The 17805-nt window shown below is 33.3% G+C and overlaps 3 protein-coding genes across 7 annotated transcripts; 1 reads left to right on the forward strand and 2 right to left on the reverse strand.

The window, feature by feature from the left end:
• The first annotated feature begins 1079 nt into the window (after window positions 1-1079).
• Window positions 1080-6605, forward strand: LOC107904618 (probable transcriptional regulator SLK2). Of its 5 annotated transcripts, none has more exons than XM_041105401.1 (10): window positions 1080-1198; window positions 2118-2872; window positions 3214-3345; window positions 3558-3606; window positions 4166-4380; window positions 4462-4530; window positions 4726-4826; window positions 5135-5228; window positions 5315-5384; window positions 5484-6605. In XM_041105401.1, exons 2-10 carry the CDS (start codon window positions 2252-2254, stop codon window positions 6314-6316), a joined length of 2184 nt encoding a protein of 727 aa, XP_040961335.1. In that variant the 5' UTR covers window positions 1080-1198; window positions 2118-2251; the 3' UTR covers window positions 6317-6605. The 5 variants fall into 5 exon arrangements, with proteins under 5 accessions (XP_040961335.1, XP_040961331.1, XP_040961332.1 ...); XM_041105397.1 differs by having other exon boundaries at window positions 1090-1198; window positions 1843-2872; XM_041105398.1 differs by having other exon boundaries at window positions 1090-1198; window positions 1886-2872.
• A 1125-nt stretch (window positions 6606-7730) lies between these two features.
• LOC107904617 (DNA-directed RNA polymerases II, IV and V subunit 6A) lies at window positions 7731-9499 on the reverse strand. Its single transcript, XM_016831047.2, has 6 exons — window positions 9307-9499; window positions 8948-8981; window positions 8672-8847; window positions 8519-8570; window positions 8078-8145; window positions 7731-7979 (listed from the first exon to the last, which is right to left on the reverse strand). Exons 1-6 carry the CDS (start codon window positions 9339-9341, stop codon window positions 7910-7912), a joined length of 435 nt encoding a protein of 144 aa, XP_016686536.2. The 5' UTR covers window positions 9342-9499; the 3' UTR covers window positions 7731-7909.
• A 3109-nt stretch (window positions 9500-12608) lies between these two features.
• On the reverse strand, window positions 12609-13896 carry LOC107904616 (CEN-like protein 1). The gene is made up of 4 exons (XM_016831046.2): window positions 13547-13896; window positions 13399-13460; window positions 13281-13321; window positions 12609-13183 (listed from the first exon to the last, which is right to left on the reverse strand). Exons 1-4 carry the CDS (start codon window positions 13745-13747, stop codon window positions 12966-12968), a joined length of 522 nt encoding a protein of 173 aa, XP_016686535.1. The 5' UTR covers window positions 13748-13896; the 3' UTR covers window positions 12609-12965.
• Between the last annotated feature and the right edge of the window lie 3909 nt (window positions 13897-17805).

Raw genomic sequence — 17805 nt, forward strand, 5'->3', positions numbered from 1 at the left:
TCATTATTTCGGAGGATATTTATAGTGGAGGTTGGCTTATCTACTAGTGTAACGAAGTAGGCTTTTGTAAAGAAGTTGTCATTAGAGAGTACATGCAGGATGTGCATTGTGGTCCTCATTCTGTTATGACAGTACGAGGTTGTTATGCTCAAGTGGGGCCTAATGGTCATAAGAGGAGTGTTCATACTTGAAAGAGCAAGTGCCTGTCAAGAATATTTGCCAGGTGAGTGAGCAGTTGTTTGAGACGAGTGGCTCATGTCCGTGAGGAGAGAGCAAGTGGTTTGAGTCCCACGCTGATACTGAGGGATCCAGGACAACTAGTCATCAAGGTGCATTGGTGGAATCGAAGGGTTGACTGTAGGCACTTCTCAAGTAACTTGTCATGCTAACACATGTCCAAGTCCAGAGAAAGTATAACAGTATTTATCAAAATTTTTGAATATTTTTAGAGTTATTATTTAAAAAGTTCTAAAAACATCAAATTAACATTTTTACTCTAATTCGAAGGACAAAATAGTTATTAGCTATTGAGATAACATGACACATCATTATTTCATTAAGATAAAAAAATGGAATTTAATAGATGAGTGACAAAATAATGTGGATGCATATTATCACAATCTACCCTATCTTTAACCCTAAATATACCGTAAAGCCCCTGCTTACAATCGTATACTCCCAATTCTCAAAACCCTAGATTTCAAGAACCAATAAAAGCACGCCACATCATAATCTATTGAAATCAGAAAAATTCACGTAAGCTCTGATCAAAGAAAATCCATTTATCCAACGTCAGCCCGTAACTGATCATCACCTCAAAAGAGTTTACCCAAAATGGCATCATCCTCAGTATCTATTTCGGCCGCATTTAAATCCACGAATGAAACAAAGACACGCTACCATCAAACTCGCGTCTCCACAGCTCGATCTAAACACCGACTTCGTCGTGCTATCATGAGGAAACACGTGTCCTTTGTGACAACCGACACATTCGGTTACATACCGCAAAATTACCGGTGCAGCCGGTAACTTTCTCTCTGTCATTCCCGCTAGGTATATAAACAGCGTCCTGGAAAAATCTCCCTCTTTACCAACTTTCTTTTCAGTTTCTAAATTAAGTTATAAAATTAAAAAAAAAAATTAACATTTACTCCTTTTATTTATATATTTTTTCCAGCTCGTAGCTCGCGATTTTAAGGTTAGTAGATTCTCTCTTTATTTGTTTATTATTATTTTTATTTACTTAAAAGTAGCTTAATCTGCTTTGATTTCTAAAACCAGTTAAGCCCATCGTTTTCCTTTTTGGAAATTTTGTTTTTATTTTAAGTGATTCATGCTTGCTATATCTTGATCTTGATATTAAGTATTTAATTAATCGTTAATCTATTGATTCTACTGGGACTGTTCATCTTTCTAATTCGAGTTTGATTATACTGTGGGATTTTCAAAGTAAGTAATTTAGGACTAAAACCTGATTGGTAGCTCGTTTTGATTAATGGAACGATTAGATTGCTGCTATGTACTTCCAAAATGCAAAAACTTTAGGATTTTATTGTTCTAGTAGTTATACATTCTTGTTTTAGTGAGATGGGTCCAAAATTAGGGTTTTTTGGGGTGTGTGGGGGACGGGATGGTCGAGGGGATAGTTAAGGAAGTTTGTTTCGTTAAAATTATGGGGATTTATTCTTTGAATCATTTTGGTTTTCTTTTTCAGTGTTTCCAGACCTGATTGATTTATCTGAGTGGTACTGTTTGAAAAATTGTAACTTTGGACTGTTGAAGCACGTGCAATTTGAACTCTAATATTTCTTATCTGTTTTTTCTATCATACATTGTTTTTAGATATCTGCAACAAATTGTTGAGGGTGTGTTTTGTTATTATTAGAAAGGTCTGGCTCTGGATAGCTATTTAGACTCCAGTCACCAGGGGGCGGTGCCTCCGATGGTACCTTCTCGGATGGCTGGAGGGTTAACCCAATCTTCCTCAAGTTCTGGAATTTTCCTCCAAGGAAATGGGCAGTCCCAGGCTGTAGTTAGCTCTCGCTTGAGCTCACCTTATGAGAACTCATCTAATTCTATTCCTGGAACTGGGGTTCCTAATCTGGGTCCTGTTTCAGATAGTGTGGTGTTGAACAGTGTGGCAAACTCTGGACCTAGTGTTGGGGCAAGTTCTTTGGTCACAGATGCAAATTCGGCATTTTCAGGAGGTCCCCACTTACAGAGAAGTGCTAGCATTAATACAGATTCATATATGCGCTTGCCAGCTTCGCCCATGTCGTTTTCTTCCAACAATATAACCGTGTCAGGTTCATCAGTTGTTGATGGGTCTTCTGTAGGCCATCATGGCTCTCATCAAGACCCAAGTGTCCAACAGATGCAACAGAGTCAGCAGCTGCAACAAGGGGCCTCAAGTGCTGCATCTCGGCCACAGTCACAAACTGGGCAAGTTTCTGTTCCGTTGGGTCCACGAGTCCCAGGGCCCTTCTTGCAAGACCCTGGTAATTTATCCCAGGTGCAGAAGAAGCCTCAGCTAGATATCAAACAAGAAGACATTATGCAGCAGCAGATGTTGCAACAACTGCTACAAAGACAGGATTCCATGCAGTTGCATGGTCAAAACCCTCAATTACAAGCTTTGATGCAGCAGCAGAGACTTAGACAACAGCAACAAATTTTGCAGTCGTTGCCACCATTGCAGAGAGCACACTTGCAGCAGCAGCAGCAACAACAACAACAACAGCAATTGCAGTTGAGGCAGCAATTGCAGCAACAGGGGATGCAGCAAATAACTGGAATGAAACGTCCCTTTGATGGTGGTGTATGTGCTCGCCGCCTAATGCAATACTTATATCACCAACGGCAAAGGCCACCAGTGAGTTAATGTTTTTTATATACTGCATCTTGTGCCAAAGTATCTTGTATATTAATTGGTTTTATTCAATGGTTTCAATCCTGTTAAGATTACATTTTGTTTTTGGGAATCTGATTTATGTTCATATGCACAATTATTTTGTTGTTGCAGTCAACAAGTTATCTCATTATTAGCTAGTGTACGAATCTACTAGTGTTCATATGCTCAATTATCTTGTTTGCGGAAATCTGATTTATGTTCGTATGCACAATTATCTTGTGACAGTCTTAACTCATTTTCAACTTAGTAATAACTGAGATGCAAAGTTGTATGAATCCTGTTACATCTACTTGATTTTGTAGGACAATTCCATTGCATACTGGAGGAAATTTGTTGCAGAGTATTATTCTCCACGTGCAAAGAAAAAGTGGTGTTTATCAATGTATGATAATGTCGGGAGTCATGCACTTGGTGTTTTCCCTCAAGCAGCTATCGTCAGTATTTGTGCTTATTTCTTTCTACTTTGTAAAACTAGAAAATTTATTTTTCTATCTCGAAGTTAGTCTTTTCTACTGAATTTTTTGTTGTTTTCTGATTTGATAACGTTGCATGCATTCTTTAATGAGCAATACTCCATCACATTCCTTCTTGAATTAAATGCTTGTCTTCTAAATATGCAACATTCTTACTTTCATGTAAATTTCAGGATGCTTGGCAGTGTGACATTTGTGGGTCGAAGTCTGGAAGGGGGTTTGGTAAGAGATTTTATGAGCATTCCAATTGTTCTAGAGTGAATATTCTTGTTAGTTGATTTAGTAAAAGTACGCTTTAGGAATAGGGTATGTGAAACAAGCGTTCTATAGATTGTGCATGTTAGTGAATGTGTACCACACCACTGTAAACTAATTACTTTCTTTTCATTTATTTTTGGTTTCATCTTAGGACTTCTATGATTATAGAATATCATTTTTTCATTCTCCATATATTGACATATTGGACTGAAGATGGAAATGGAATTTCTTGAATTTTTAGGGTTATGGGTTTTAGAATAATTGGTATTCCTTTTTCAGTTAAAACTCCCCTAGAATACGCCTTTTCATTATGTACCAATGACTTGAAATGAACATTTATTGACTCATACTTATGGATTTAACCAACTTCACCTAAAGTCTAGTGATTTTTAACGTTCTATGGACTTGTAGACTCCATTGTTAATACGCTTATTTTGTCTGACTAGTTGAAAACATATGGCCTTGCAACTTAGCATCTGAGACACATACTGGATTTTGACTAACTAATTACTCATGTTTACAGAGGCAACTTTTGAAGTACTTCCCAGACTTAATGAAATCAAATTTGGCAGTGGAGTAATTGATGAACTTCTATATTTGGACATGCCCCGTGAGTGTAGATTTCCTTCTGGAATAATGATGTTGGAGTATGGAAGAGCTGTTCAGGAGAGTGTATATGAGCAGCTTCGTGTTGTTCGTGAGGGTCAGCTTCGCATCATATTCACTCAGGACTTAAAGGTCAATATAAAACCTGTTTCACATTTTGCTGCCGTTCTCGACAATCTAGGGAATAGCTTATTAACTGTTTCTGTTTTTCAGATATTGTCTTGGGAATTTTGTGCACGTAGGCATGAACAACTTTTTCCTCGTCATTTAGTTGCACCTCAGGTACTAAAGTTTGTGCCTTATTAGCTCTAACTTATGGATGATGCCTGTGTAAACAAAAACTCACTCTGTTTCTGTTTCTTTTGCATGTAATGTTTTCTGCTATATAAATCTTTGTGCTCTTTTCTGATCATATGTCCATTTTGTTTAAGTTCTTTAAAGACATCTGACATAAACTCAAAATTATAAATTATGTAGGTAAACCAGATAGTTCAGGTGGCACAAAAATGTCAGAGCACAATTTCTGAAGGCGGAGCTGAGGGGGTTTCTCAGCAGGACTTGCAAACAAACAGCAATATGTGAGTTAATCATATAAATGTGATTATTTTTCTTTTTATAAAATCCTGTGGACGATGTTATCCTGATTCTTCGATTGGAGCACTTGAGAAACCTTGGAAGTATGAAGTTCTTTTGATTTGTTACATGGTTCACCCTCCTCAGGTGCAATTAAGCCACAGGGACGCAACCCAGAAAAGTGGTTTTGCAGGGTCTTCAAATTATAGTGTTGATTTTAGCTTGAGCTTTATGTTTTAGGAGCTTCAACTGGATGCATGTATATATTTTAAGATTAGCATAGGTTATGAGTACATTTTTTGCTTTCTCTCAGGGTCTTAACAGCTGGACGACAGCTTGTTAAAAGTTTGGAGTTACAGTCACTGAATGACTTAGGTTTTTCGAAAAGATACGTGAGGTGTTTGCAGGTACGGTTTTAACGTAGTGCATTTATATTCCGGTAAACAAATATTTTTTTTAGTTTCTTTATAGTTTGTTTTGCATTATTTGTTAGATTGCTGAGGTTGTCAACAGCATGAAAGATCTGATAGATTTTTGTCGAGAAAACAAGTCGGGGGCGATTGGTAAGTCGTACAATTTGCCATTCTGACCTCTGGATTGGTAAGTCGTACAGGATAGCTTTTATTCTCATTCCCTGTTTTTTGTAAACACCGTATTTGCAGAGGGCTTGAAGAACTATCCTCGACATCCCTTTTCGACCAAACTCCAAATGCAAAAAATGCAAGAAATGGAGCAGATAACAAATGTTCGGGGTCTGCCAACTGACAGGAATACCCTCAATAAGCTGATGGCATTGCATCCTGGGATAAACAATAATCCAATGAGAAACAACAGCCATCAAATGGCTGCTGGTCGAGGAACTTTAAGTGGTTCGGCACAAGCAGCTTTGGCACTTTCTAACTACCAGAACCTGCTCGTTCGGCAAAATTCAATAAATTCAAACCCTAACTCACTTCATCAGGAAGCCTCATCTTCCTTCAATAACTCTAACCAGAGTCCATCTTCGAGTTTCCAAGGGCCTGCTGCCTCGTTACCAGCTCAGCAACATACATTAAGCGTCACAGCAAATAACCTAATCCAACAGAATCACATGCAGTCATCTCAAGGAAATCCGGCTTTACAACAACAAATGATCCAACAACTTCTCCAGGAGATGTCTAATAACAACACGGGAGTTCAACAGCAGTCCGTGAATGGGCAGAATGAGAATGGAAGTGCGGGGAGAAACACCTCTGCTCTGGCTACAGCTACCTCTACCGTGTCTGGAAGTGTTGCAGGGCCTGCACTGAGTCAAAGCAACAGTTTCAAAGCCACTTCAAACGACAACTCTTTAGCTGCCGGTGGCGACAACAGATTCAACCGAGGACAACCTGATTTGCCCCAGAATCTCCATTCACAGGACGATACAGTTCCGGATATAGCAAATGATTTCATGGATAATGGGTTTTTTAACAATGACCTTGACTATAATATTGGTTATGGCTGGAAGGCATGACTAACATAATTTTGCCCCATATCATTGACTTTCTGCTAGTTTGAATCTTTTGGGCAAATCATTGTACAAAATATTTGAAATCATTTTTTTTTTTGCCTCTCTAATATGGTATTACTGTGCCATAGCTAGCTTTTTTTGTTCTTAAGTAGGTATTTCCTGATTTTTTTTTCTTTTAATTTTCCCTTTCTAAGGGTTTTCAGTTTTCAAGTATTTCAAGTGTAATCTATTGAACGAACTTGAGAATAGACTGGGTATCTTTATTAATATGATATTTACAAGTTTTTCTGTCCTTTTTCTGTTTTAGGTAAAAAGGTAAAAGCTCAGCTCTGATCTAAAATCTTTACCGACAACCCTTTTTATTAATGTTAATGGTAAATTACACAAATGATTCTTAAACTATTATTAAGCTTATGTTTTGGTCACTTAATTTTAAAAAATTCAAAAATGATCCCTGAATTATTTAAACATTTTTATTTAAGTCACAAAATTATTTGGAAGTACTTATGTCACTGGACTGCTAATTTATTTTATTTTTTATTTAATTTTAACTAGTGAGCTCTAAGTAACATTTCAACGATTGTGGATCAATACCCATAGACAAGAGAACATATTTTAAATCTAAGTCGATTTGACAGTTTGTTTTGAAGATTGGAAAAGAAAATTGTTTGGATTTTGATTTGTAAATTCGTAATGATCAAAACAATTCCATAAAAAAACTGAATTGTAGAAGAGAACAGGAGGTAGAGCTTTTAGTTGGTGCAAACAGCACAAACATAGAATGTTATACAGTAGCGATTTTAATAACCCAGTACTAAAATAAAAACTTCTGAATTATGCAGTGACTATTTTAAAACTTTTTGAAGTTAAATAATCAAATAGTTTAGTGACCTTAACTATAAATTACCCAAAATGTTAATAACCATGGAACATGCCATAGGAAACGGCAGCAATAAAATAAGAGTAGTTACTTGGCAATTTTAAAATCTTAAATGTTTAGGTTTGGGTTTTCAGTGTAATTAATATATACATTTTCTCATTTATGGATTTAATTTTTCAATCCAGTAGTTGCAGGTCTTCACTTTGATTGAAGCTTTAAAAAATCATCAAATAATTAATTACAATCACGACTTGGACTAAAAATTGATAAAATTTCAATACATTTCTTTAAAAATTTGAGAAATTATAGATTAATATAATAGTAAAATTACAGTTGATCCCCAACTCTTAGGTGCCACTAATGCGAATACACAAATGATTTAAGATATTATTGTGTTTTTATATGAATGCAAATGGCTTGATTTCTTTTTTAATTAAACTAAAATTTGTAAACCACCCACAAGCAGAGCCTATTTGTAAATAGGAATAACCACCTTGGTTATATGCAAAATAGCCAATTTCTAACAAGTTTCAAAGGGTCAAAACTCCCATTATAACCTACGTTAATGTCGAAAAGCACAACAGGGTTCAAAACGAGTCTACTACCACGGTTCCAAAGACATCCTTCTAGATTGTCTTTTTTACATTTACTGACTGAATCTAAGCATCACGACTCTTACATACCACACACCAAATTCGAGAAGTAAGAACACGTAATCAATCTCCTCCGACTTGTCTCTTCCATGAGTCTTCCACAATCAACTCATCGACTCCCCAGTCTTCATAACTGAAATGTTATACCAAAAGTTTAATCCATTAGGATAACTAAAGCGGAGGCAAGTAAATTAAAAACAAGATCCCAATTCCAAAACAAAAAAACCTCACCTTCCATCAGGCAAGTAGCGTCTTATGGTAAAGGGTATTTTCCGCTCTCGAAGCTCCTTCATGGCAATCTAGTATAAATGCAAAAGAATCGAGTTATAGCAAAGAAAAAACCAAATCTATTGTTGTCGGCAGTATCACGTGTATATTGCATACGGACTGGCAGGAAGATGGCTTGTGGACCATATTCCACGCTAATGTGATAGTAGACATTAACAGAGTTAAACCCTAATTCATCTATTTAGTCTTGATTCCATATTAAATCAAAGGCTGAAGCCTGAAAGCCAGTGTGGTTTTATACATATAGGTATTCAAAACATGTATTGTCAAGTAGGAAAACCAAGTGGCAATCTCTTAACTTTATACTAAGCTAACCTATGGTTACAGCGTTATCAAATTCTTTTTATAACTCAAAATCAAATGCAATCATTAACATAATCATACCTCAAGTGGGTCGGTCTCACCTTCCAACTCAACCATAACAGGTGCATTCATACTGCTCATCAGGACAAACAACAACAAATAAAATTATCGAATCATACAACAAAATCAAAACCATTCAAGGTACACGAGATTCTAAAAGGTTACTAAGCAAACCTGATTTGCAAGGCTCGGGTACCCAAGATTCTAGCACGCTCGTATTTGGTCATATACTTTGATGTTTTACGAGTAGTTTTGTCTTTAGCATCTTGGTCTACATTGTCTTCAGTTTCGATAGGTTCTAGAGGAACATCATCGTTGTTATTGTTTTCCAAATCCTCCTCAGCTCCTTCCTGTTCACCATAAAGACAATTCAACACACAGTAAATAACTTTATCAGTTCACATTCGATTTCTTACAACAAACAATGTAGTTTTTAAAAAAAATCCTTACTTCAATCTCAGGCTCTGGTGGCTCATCCTCATATCTACAGCAACAATATCAACATCCCACAGTTAAGTTCTTAAGCAACAATGCATAAGAAACACACTACGTTCCAACCAAAAAGAAAATTTTGCCCTCTGTTTGCTTGTTTGTAAACATTAGGGTTCATAAGAGAAAATTTCCCATACCCTAATTTTATTCCCAAAACAATCGAAGAGCGAAAACTAAAACAAACCCACTTCTTGGATTTGATTAGATTATCCGAATTTCAATAAAAACAGGGAAATATAATCAAATTATCGAATCGACTACATAAAAAGCAAATTAAAAGCACATAGAAAGGAACAAAGAGTGAGATAGAGAAGAACCCCATGTCCATATCATTATAGTCGTCGTCCGCCATCGTAGGTTTTGCTTGAAGAAACTATGGAGAGAGTGGATTCTCGGAGGATTTTTCTCAAAAGGTCAAAACTTTTACTTCCCTGCTTCGTCTCTGTAAAGCCCTAACTAAACAAATAGAGGTTTTATGTTCTAGAATTCTCCTTAGTTATAGCCGATTTAAAGATAAAAAGGGTAAACTACCAAAATAATCACTTTTATTTGCCTCAAGTTACATTTTAGTCTCTTATGTTTGAAATATTAAGTTTTAGTCACTTACTTTATCGTGTTGTAACATTTTAGTCACTGAGCAATTTAATTTTTTTCTTTTATATTCTTTTAACTTTCTTTTTTTTTTCCATTCTCTTCTGCTTCTCCCTCTGTTTTCCTCCCTTCTCCATTTCTTTTAACATAGTTTTTCTATGTTTTTTATTTGTTAAAACTAGTCCACAAGCTCGCCTCACTCGAAAAAATTTAAATTGTTCAAAAAAATAAAAGTATAGGGATTAGTTTTAACAAATGGAAAACATAAAAAAACTACGTTAAAAGAAATGGGGAAGTGACGAAAACAGAAAGAGAAGCAGAAGAGAATGGAAAATAAAGAAGAAAAAAGAAAGTTAAAAGAACATAGAAGAAAAAAATAAATTGCTCAAAACGAAAAAATATGGGGATTGATTGTATAAATTAACCTAAAATTTTTGTTTGAAATGATGATTTAACGTGCCACGTCAACTTACCGTTACACCATTAACGACAATTAACAGCTCAGTGATTAAATTGTTACAACGTGATAACGTAAGTGACTAAAACGTAACATTTCAAACATAAGTGACTAAAATGTAACTTGAGGTAAACAAAAGTGACTATTTTGGTAGTTTACCCTTTAAAAAATGAGTAAATTAATTTTTATGCATTAGATTAAAAAGTAAATTCATCTTTTGTGTTACAAATTTTATGCATTTCTTCTGTTAAAAATCGGTTTGGTTAATGAAATAATCAGATAGTTACAGGTGACATGTCACATGTTACCTTATACTAGCCTACAATGATAACAATAGAATTAGATGAAATGTTTAATAAAAGGCTCAATTTACTCTTGATATAAATGGAACAAAATACAATCTGACTTTTAATACAAAAGTTTACATGATATTTTTACCTCAACGAACCATTAAAAAAAAGCAACAACAACTCAACCTTAAACCTCTATTATAATGTCGTGTTGGAGATATTATTAGGACATTATCTTAAATGATAAGATTTAAAAATAGTGGTAAAATTTACAACTAGTCTATATATTGTAAATTATGAATTTTATTCTTATTTTTAATTGATCAATTTTAATCTCTATATTTTTCAAAATTTTAAATTTTAGTCATGAACCAAATGGTAACAAATAAATCTGTTAGACTAAAATTTGTTATTTTGTTCCATAAGTAGTGGATTTAATCATTATTCTTCAATTTGATATTTTTAATCCTTATGCTTTTAAAATTTTAGAATTTTAATTTTAATTCAAACGACAACCATTAAATCTATTAACCATTAAAATTTCAATTCCTATGCTATATATGGTGCATAAATACTAATCTTTTCAGAATCCGTGATTATTTATGTTAACAATGTCAACTTCAGTTTTCAAACTTAAGTTCTCTTTTTAAGAGTACAATCCAATGTTATTTTAACCAAATCGGACCAGTCGGTCGAACCAATTAAATTAGAAACTGAGATAAAAAAACCACGATTAAACTAGTTTATAAAATTTTTAATTCTTTATTTATTGTTGGACTGACGATCAAACTAAAAATTAACGGTTTGATCAGTTCGACTATCAATCTAATAATTAAAAGATTGATGCAACTATCTTACCGTTACATCTAATCCAACTTTAGTAAAAGGTGATTTTTTTTTCTAATATTAAAAGATATAGTGAAAAAGAATATTAATTAGCCTAATGTGATCAGCTTGGCTGGACTTGAATAAAGAATTTTTTGTTCACTTGTATGACTCAGTTTGAATTTAAATAAAATGGTTATTAAATTAATTTTATTTTAAATTAATTATTAAATATATAAAAACATTAATAAAAAAACTTAAACTTAATCTCGAATATTTTTAAGATCCCTTTGAATTATGTTATCAAAAATTTTTCAATTTCAAAATTTGGCCCAAGTCATACATCCACGAGAAATGAACCCACCAACTGTTCTAAAAAAACCTTAGGTAACTCACACAATCGATCATCACACTGATCAACTCCCAAATTCCAATCTATAAATACAAAAAATCGCAGTGAATAAATCTCAAAAAATGAAAAACCAGCAAGAAATCATGGTAAGTCTCAAATCACTTGTATCTCTCAGTTCCCGATCCGCTGCCGTAGCACTACTTGTTTTGGTGGTTTCAGTGGCAGTGCAGACCCATACTACAAATGCACAAAGCTGCCCGACCGAGCTGACGAGCCTGAACGTGTGCGCACCTTTCGTGGTGCCCGGTGCAGCTGTGGCTAACCCTAGCATTGACTGCTGTAACGCACTCCAATCGGTGCACCATGATTGCCTTTGCAGCACTCTAAGGATCGCTTCTCGACTCCCTTCTCAATGCAATCTCCCACCACTCACTTGTGCTTGAAAGAAAAGCAGTGGTGCTGCATGCTTAATTGGGTAGGAAAATCTAATAACGCCATGGAATATGGATACCGCCCTGTTTTTTTCTTTCTTTTTTAATGGGTAATAAGCAATGGTGGTGGTAAAATGGAAACTAATAAGAGCAGCAGTTTCTTTTATATATTTTTCTTACAAAACAGTAAGTGTTTTTTTATTATTTTAAAGTTTTAATATTACAAATACAATCAAGTAATGTAAGAGCAACTAAAATATCAAATTAAATCAATGCAAAGCATAACGGATAAAGAATTAGAAAGAACGTAACATAATTCTCATGTAATCACACATTACAATTGTGTATGTTGAGACTTGACCTCATCATATAATTTTGATTATATTATCAATTTTTCAGTTAATATATCATTTGTTAACTAAATTTTACTTTAATGTTTAAGTTAATATTTTTTAATCTCAATTTGATACCCATATCAAATGACACCATGTTTGCTTTAATAAAAAAGATAAGAATTTAATTTCAAAAAAATATATAGGTATCAAATTAATCATTGAAGTTAAATTTAAGTGTTTAATTTGGTAATTGAGACAAAAAAAATTCAAGTATCAAATTGAACATCGAAATCAAACTCAAGCATCAAATAATATATTATTTGTTTAAGGGGTGTAAATATAAAAATATTTTTTTATACAACTAAAGAAATATAAAATCATTTTTTGTTGTTGAAATATTAGACATTTTACACAAGCGACCATACCAACGCATCGTATAGTAATAACCCAATACCATAACATCATTGGCGACGAAGAATGGTTTTTTTGACGCAGACAGGCAGAACCGAAACCTAGTTCTTACATGATAATAAGAGTCGCCCAACCCAACAGTCGACAGCGCACTAGATTGATTCTTAACTGTAGAACTAATCTGCTAGAAACCATACGTGTCAATCCCTAAACCAAGGACAGATCAATAGATTGTTAATTTTTCCTTCATTTTATTATACTTAATGTCTATGGGGCAGCCATAGTTATCTTCTTCTTGCAGCAGTTTCTCTCTGGGCATTGAAGTACACCGCCGCTACCGGAAGACCCAAACCGTTCTCCGCCGAGAACCTCCTGGTGTTGAAGTAATCCCTCGAAGACGGTGACTTCACCGTTCTTCTTCCTCTCTGTTTGAAAAGTATGAACACGTATCTGTGGATGCCGACCGCCGGATTTGGAGTCTCGTAGCTAACAACTTCCCTCCCTGTCGTCGTCGTTTAAAATCGATTAAATTCAGCCCTAAATTTCCATAGATTATAAAATGCATATATATATATTGAAATTGGGTTTCCGAAACTCACCAAACGAAACATCGGTAGTACCAGGAACGTCGGTAACCATCCTGCAACAGAAAATATACGTTAATGGCTGAAAATTTTACAAATTATAAACATATATACAGTTTATATTGATACAAACCAGTGCAAATGTTCTCTCAAGAAGGGGTCACTAGGGCTTGGAGCGTCGGGGTCTGTCATGATCTATACAAAGATAGCAAAAGGAAAATAAGATAGAAAAACAACTATATACATGACTGTAGAATGCAAGGGTTTATGGTGGAACTTACTAAAGTGTAAGCGTCTCTCATGTCGTTGCCGCCGATTTCAACACGAGGCCTAGCAGAGATGGCAGCAGGCATGAGCTCATGGCCATTGGCGACTTGTTTGTTGGGGTTGTACGTTACCGTCATTTGAACACTTGGGGTGAAATTGTCCACCACTTCTCCTATAACTCTCCCAACGGTAAGTGGCTCAGGGACCCTTGACATGATGAACAAGACGATATGTATGTATGTTTTGAAGCTGCTTTGATGCAATAGATTTGAAAGAGTATGAAAGCATTTTTATAGATCGAAGTAGGGATGGAAATGCCGCGAGATGAGATGGTTTTTTTCTTGTTGGATCATGTCCCAATTATAAAAGTTTTAAGAAATTTTAATTAAAAATATACAAAATCAGTTCAAATTATGTGAAGAGATTTATTTATATTTGTGTAAAATTAAAATAGGATTTACATCCCTTTATATCTCATTGTACGAATAATATTTTAATAATCTAATTGTTGAATTTATTGATATAATTATATTTGTCATATATGTAAATTTTCGAACCAATCTGATATCTCTATCATGTTGATCTAAAATACTATATATATACATATCTTCATATTTACTAAATGGTAGTTAAATTTTTTTAATTTACATCAAATTTGACACGCGTGATTGTAAGAATGAAATATAAAATATACATGATAAATTTTTGGGGTTTGATTCGAAAATTTTTAATAGAAATCCATTCCAATTACCTTAAATTATTTATTAAAAAGGTTTAAGTTAAATGGAATCAAAATTTTTCTATCCCTAAATAAAAGGGTGAAAGGGACTTGAAAAAGGAAGCTTGGGTTTGAAGCTGAATGATTCGAAGATGCTTCACTAAATAAGAGGGAAGAAAATGTGGATATCGAGTTTCCAGAAAGAACAGAAATTTACAAAATCACGATATATGGAATCTAACACGTTTTTGGCTTATGAATATAACTTTATTTCGACTTTAATATATATATCTCTTTGGACAAATGGGAATTCAGCATTTATATAGTGCATTATGTCATACCCTAAACCTTATTAGAAACTAGAAAATCAACCAAAAAAGGGATTTATAAATTTGACGTGTATAAATGATAATGATATTTTATTCATTTGATAAATGATAATTTATGAACTAATCATATATTATTGCTGATAAACTTATCAGCATGTTGTAGATAATTCGATATTGATGGGAGGCAAAATGCATCATTCAAAATGGTTTATAGTCCATAGAGATTAAAAGAAATTCATGATTACAAAGTAAGAAATGTTACTATAATTTTTTCAAATTTTTTATTTAAAATCTAGAAGATTACATAATAGATTTTAACACATCAATTTTACTGTTTTATCTAAAATTTTATTTATTTTTCATTAATTTTATATAAATATATTTATTTTTTCACATTATAACCTAACCATGCGATTACGTTGGAGACATGAGTATAACGCATTCTTTTAGTTTTTTTTAATAACCCTTGATGACTTCTCATGTGTGTATATATATTCCTTCTTTAAGGAGGCTATATATATAAAGCACGGTCCATTGACATGACATATTAGAAGTAACTAAGCACCATGCGTGAGTACATGTTACACCCTTAAAGATTACACATGTTTTCGAATACATAGAAAAACAAATAAAGAATAAGTGGTGAATACATAAAAAAGCGAGTGAGTTGGAGAACGAACGAGGAGTCAAATATCGAGTTAGATATATATGTTGTGCTCTATATTCCTTATATAATATATATATTTCATTTATCACATCCAAATTAGGTCAATAGTTTATCTTTACATAATATTTCTTAAATACATCTTTTTTCACCCAAATAGTAAATTTATCATAATAAGTTAATAGAATAAAATTATTTTTCTCCTTTTCCACAGTAACATTGCAACACACACACATTATCCCTTAAACTTTTGAACAGAAACATGACATATAAAGGTTTATAACTTTATTCCTTTTCCAAATTATGAATAAGATTCAAAAGAATAAGAGACAAGAGTGATTTATTGTATTCTAAAAGAAGAAAAGCAATATGTCCAGCTGTACGTAGGGAAATCATAGCAGCCAACCACATACAAATCTTTTGTCTTTCATATACAACAAGGGTTAAATCACTCTTTGGATCCTTAATTTGGTAACTATTCTCAAATTAAGATTTGAATTTTTTTTGTCCAAGTTAAACACTAAACTTGGTAATTGTTCCCACATTTTCTTTGTCCAAGTTCATTTCTGAACTTAGCAATTACTTTCATTTTAAGGTTTGAACTTTAGGGTTTTCAAAAAGTTTAAACTCTAATGTGGAAACAATTATCAAATTTAGGGCCTAACTGAAACAAAAACAAATTGGAGCCCCCAATGTAGAAATAATTGTAAAGTTGAGTGCCAAAAAGAAAGTGATTTAACCGAAGCACAAAACGAACATTGGGAAATGAATGAATGAATTCTAGACAGGGGAAAAGGAACATGAAACGGGGAACTGCCACACGTCTGATATTGTTTGGCTAAGAGAATAGTATAAACCTGTCTGAATTCGACACGTTGTTGAGGGATTTTCACCAGAATAATTTTATTTTGTCCATTTGACAGGGAATTCCAATCACTCAAAAAGTTCCTTTTTTCTTTCTCCGATTCCCTTCGACTAACATTTAGCTTTTACCTGCTCCCTCGACGATCAGCATAGAACCAGGCAAATATATGCTTTTTAAACAAGTGGTTTCTTCACGACAATGGAGCATGGCTAGGGTCTGGAATTGCCTCCTGGACCTGAAAGCCTGGAAATTGCATCATCACTGTTAAAATTATAACATAAAAATCATGGAAAAAGCCTGTTTTGTTTTAACGATGACTATGTCTCCAGGGACCATGCTCGTTATATTCTGAAATTAGCCACCTGAGTTAAGGTTCACCATACCGTTATGGTCTTAACACAAAGTGTACGGTGATTTAGTCCCTGGTTTTGAACTTTCAAGAGCTGTCATGTTACACTTTCATGACGGTTTCGAAAACATTGTTCAATACGTGTATGGGTAAAAGTTCGGATATTATCAGTTTATTAAAAATTAGATATTTTTATAAAAAAATATGTCACGTGTAATTATTTGGTTATTTCATCAATCACGTTAATAGGAATAAATGAGATTTTTAATAATAAAAAAAGACTAATCTACTCTTTAATATAATATATAATGATTAATTTACTTATTTTTAAATAAATAAAAATAAAAAAATTCATCATATTAAGAGTGCATTGGTTGGTCAATTTAGACCCATGATCCACAGAATTGGCTCAAAATTCTTACCCCTTGGAATTGATTGGGCCTTAGCTTTCAATTTCTAGATCCCACATTTTTAGACATTATGACTGCTTCTTTAAAATTTATGTACTCATTAAATGTTTAACTTATTATTTTATTGATAAAAAAAATGAAAAGCTAAGGAAAGCAATGACCCCACTTCATTTGAATGCTTGATCATGAAATCCGTTGAAGTTCGCATACTTCTTTTGACGCTATGTTTAAGCTTTTCCGCATTTAAAGTTTCGATAGGTTTTAGGGTTAAATTGCTCTTTGACGTTTGAATTTAGTTTTCTTTTTTTTGGTCTCATGGTAATTCTTACGGCATTGAAATCTAAATTTTAGGGTTTTTAAAGATTTATTAAAAAAAACTTAAGCCCCAATATAAAAACAATTGTCAAGTTCAAGCTCAAAAAATGATTTAACATTGAGTTTTAGTATTTGAATTTGATAATTTTTTAATACAATATTGAGGATAGAGGTTGAGGGTAATATAGCTTTGAATCTATGCTAAACGTGTGTTTAATAAAAGGCTTAACAACCACTCATCCGCTCCATACAAATTAAAACATTTCTTTTTTTAATTTTTAGATCTAAATATTTTTCTCTACATTAATTTTGGAATTTGGTAGTTTTTTTAGGTTGGTTCCAAATTTAGGTTCCGTTCAAGTATGATGATGTAAAATTTTAATGTTGCGGTATGTCATATCAATTGATTTTTTTATATATATCTTTTCATATTTTATATATATTTTTAAAATTCTTAAGTGATAACGAAATTAATTTTTAGAATATCACATCATCACATTTAATAAAATCTGAATTCAATGATTAAATATAAAAATTTAAAATTAATATAGATAAAAAAATTATGCAGAGACTAAGTTGAGAAAAATATTAAATTTAAAGACTTAACATTACTTTTATCCCTT

Source organism: Gossypium hirsutum, chromosome D11 (genome assembly GCF_007990345.1).
Source record: "Gossypium hirsutum isolate 1008001.06 chromosome D11, Gossypium_hirsutum_v2.1, whole genome shotgun sequence".
In the NCBI taxonomy this organism is placed as follows: domain Eukaryota; kingdom Viridiplantae; phylum Streptophyta; class Magnoliopsida; order Malvales; family Malvaceae; genus Gossypium; species Gossypium hirsutum.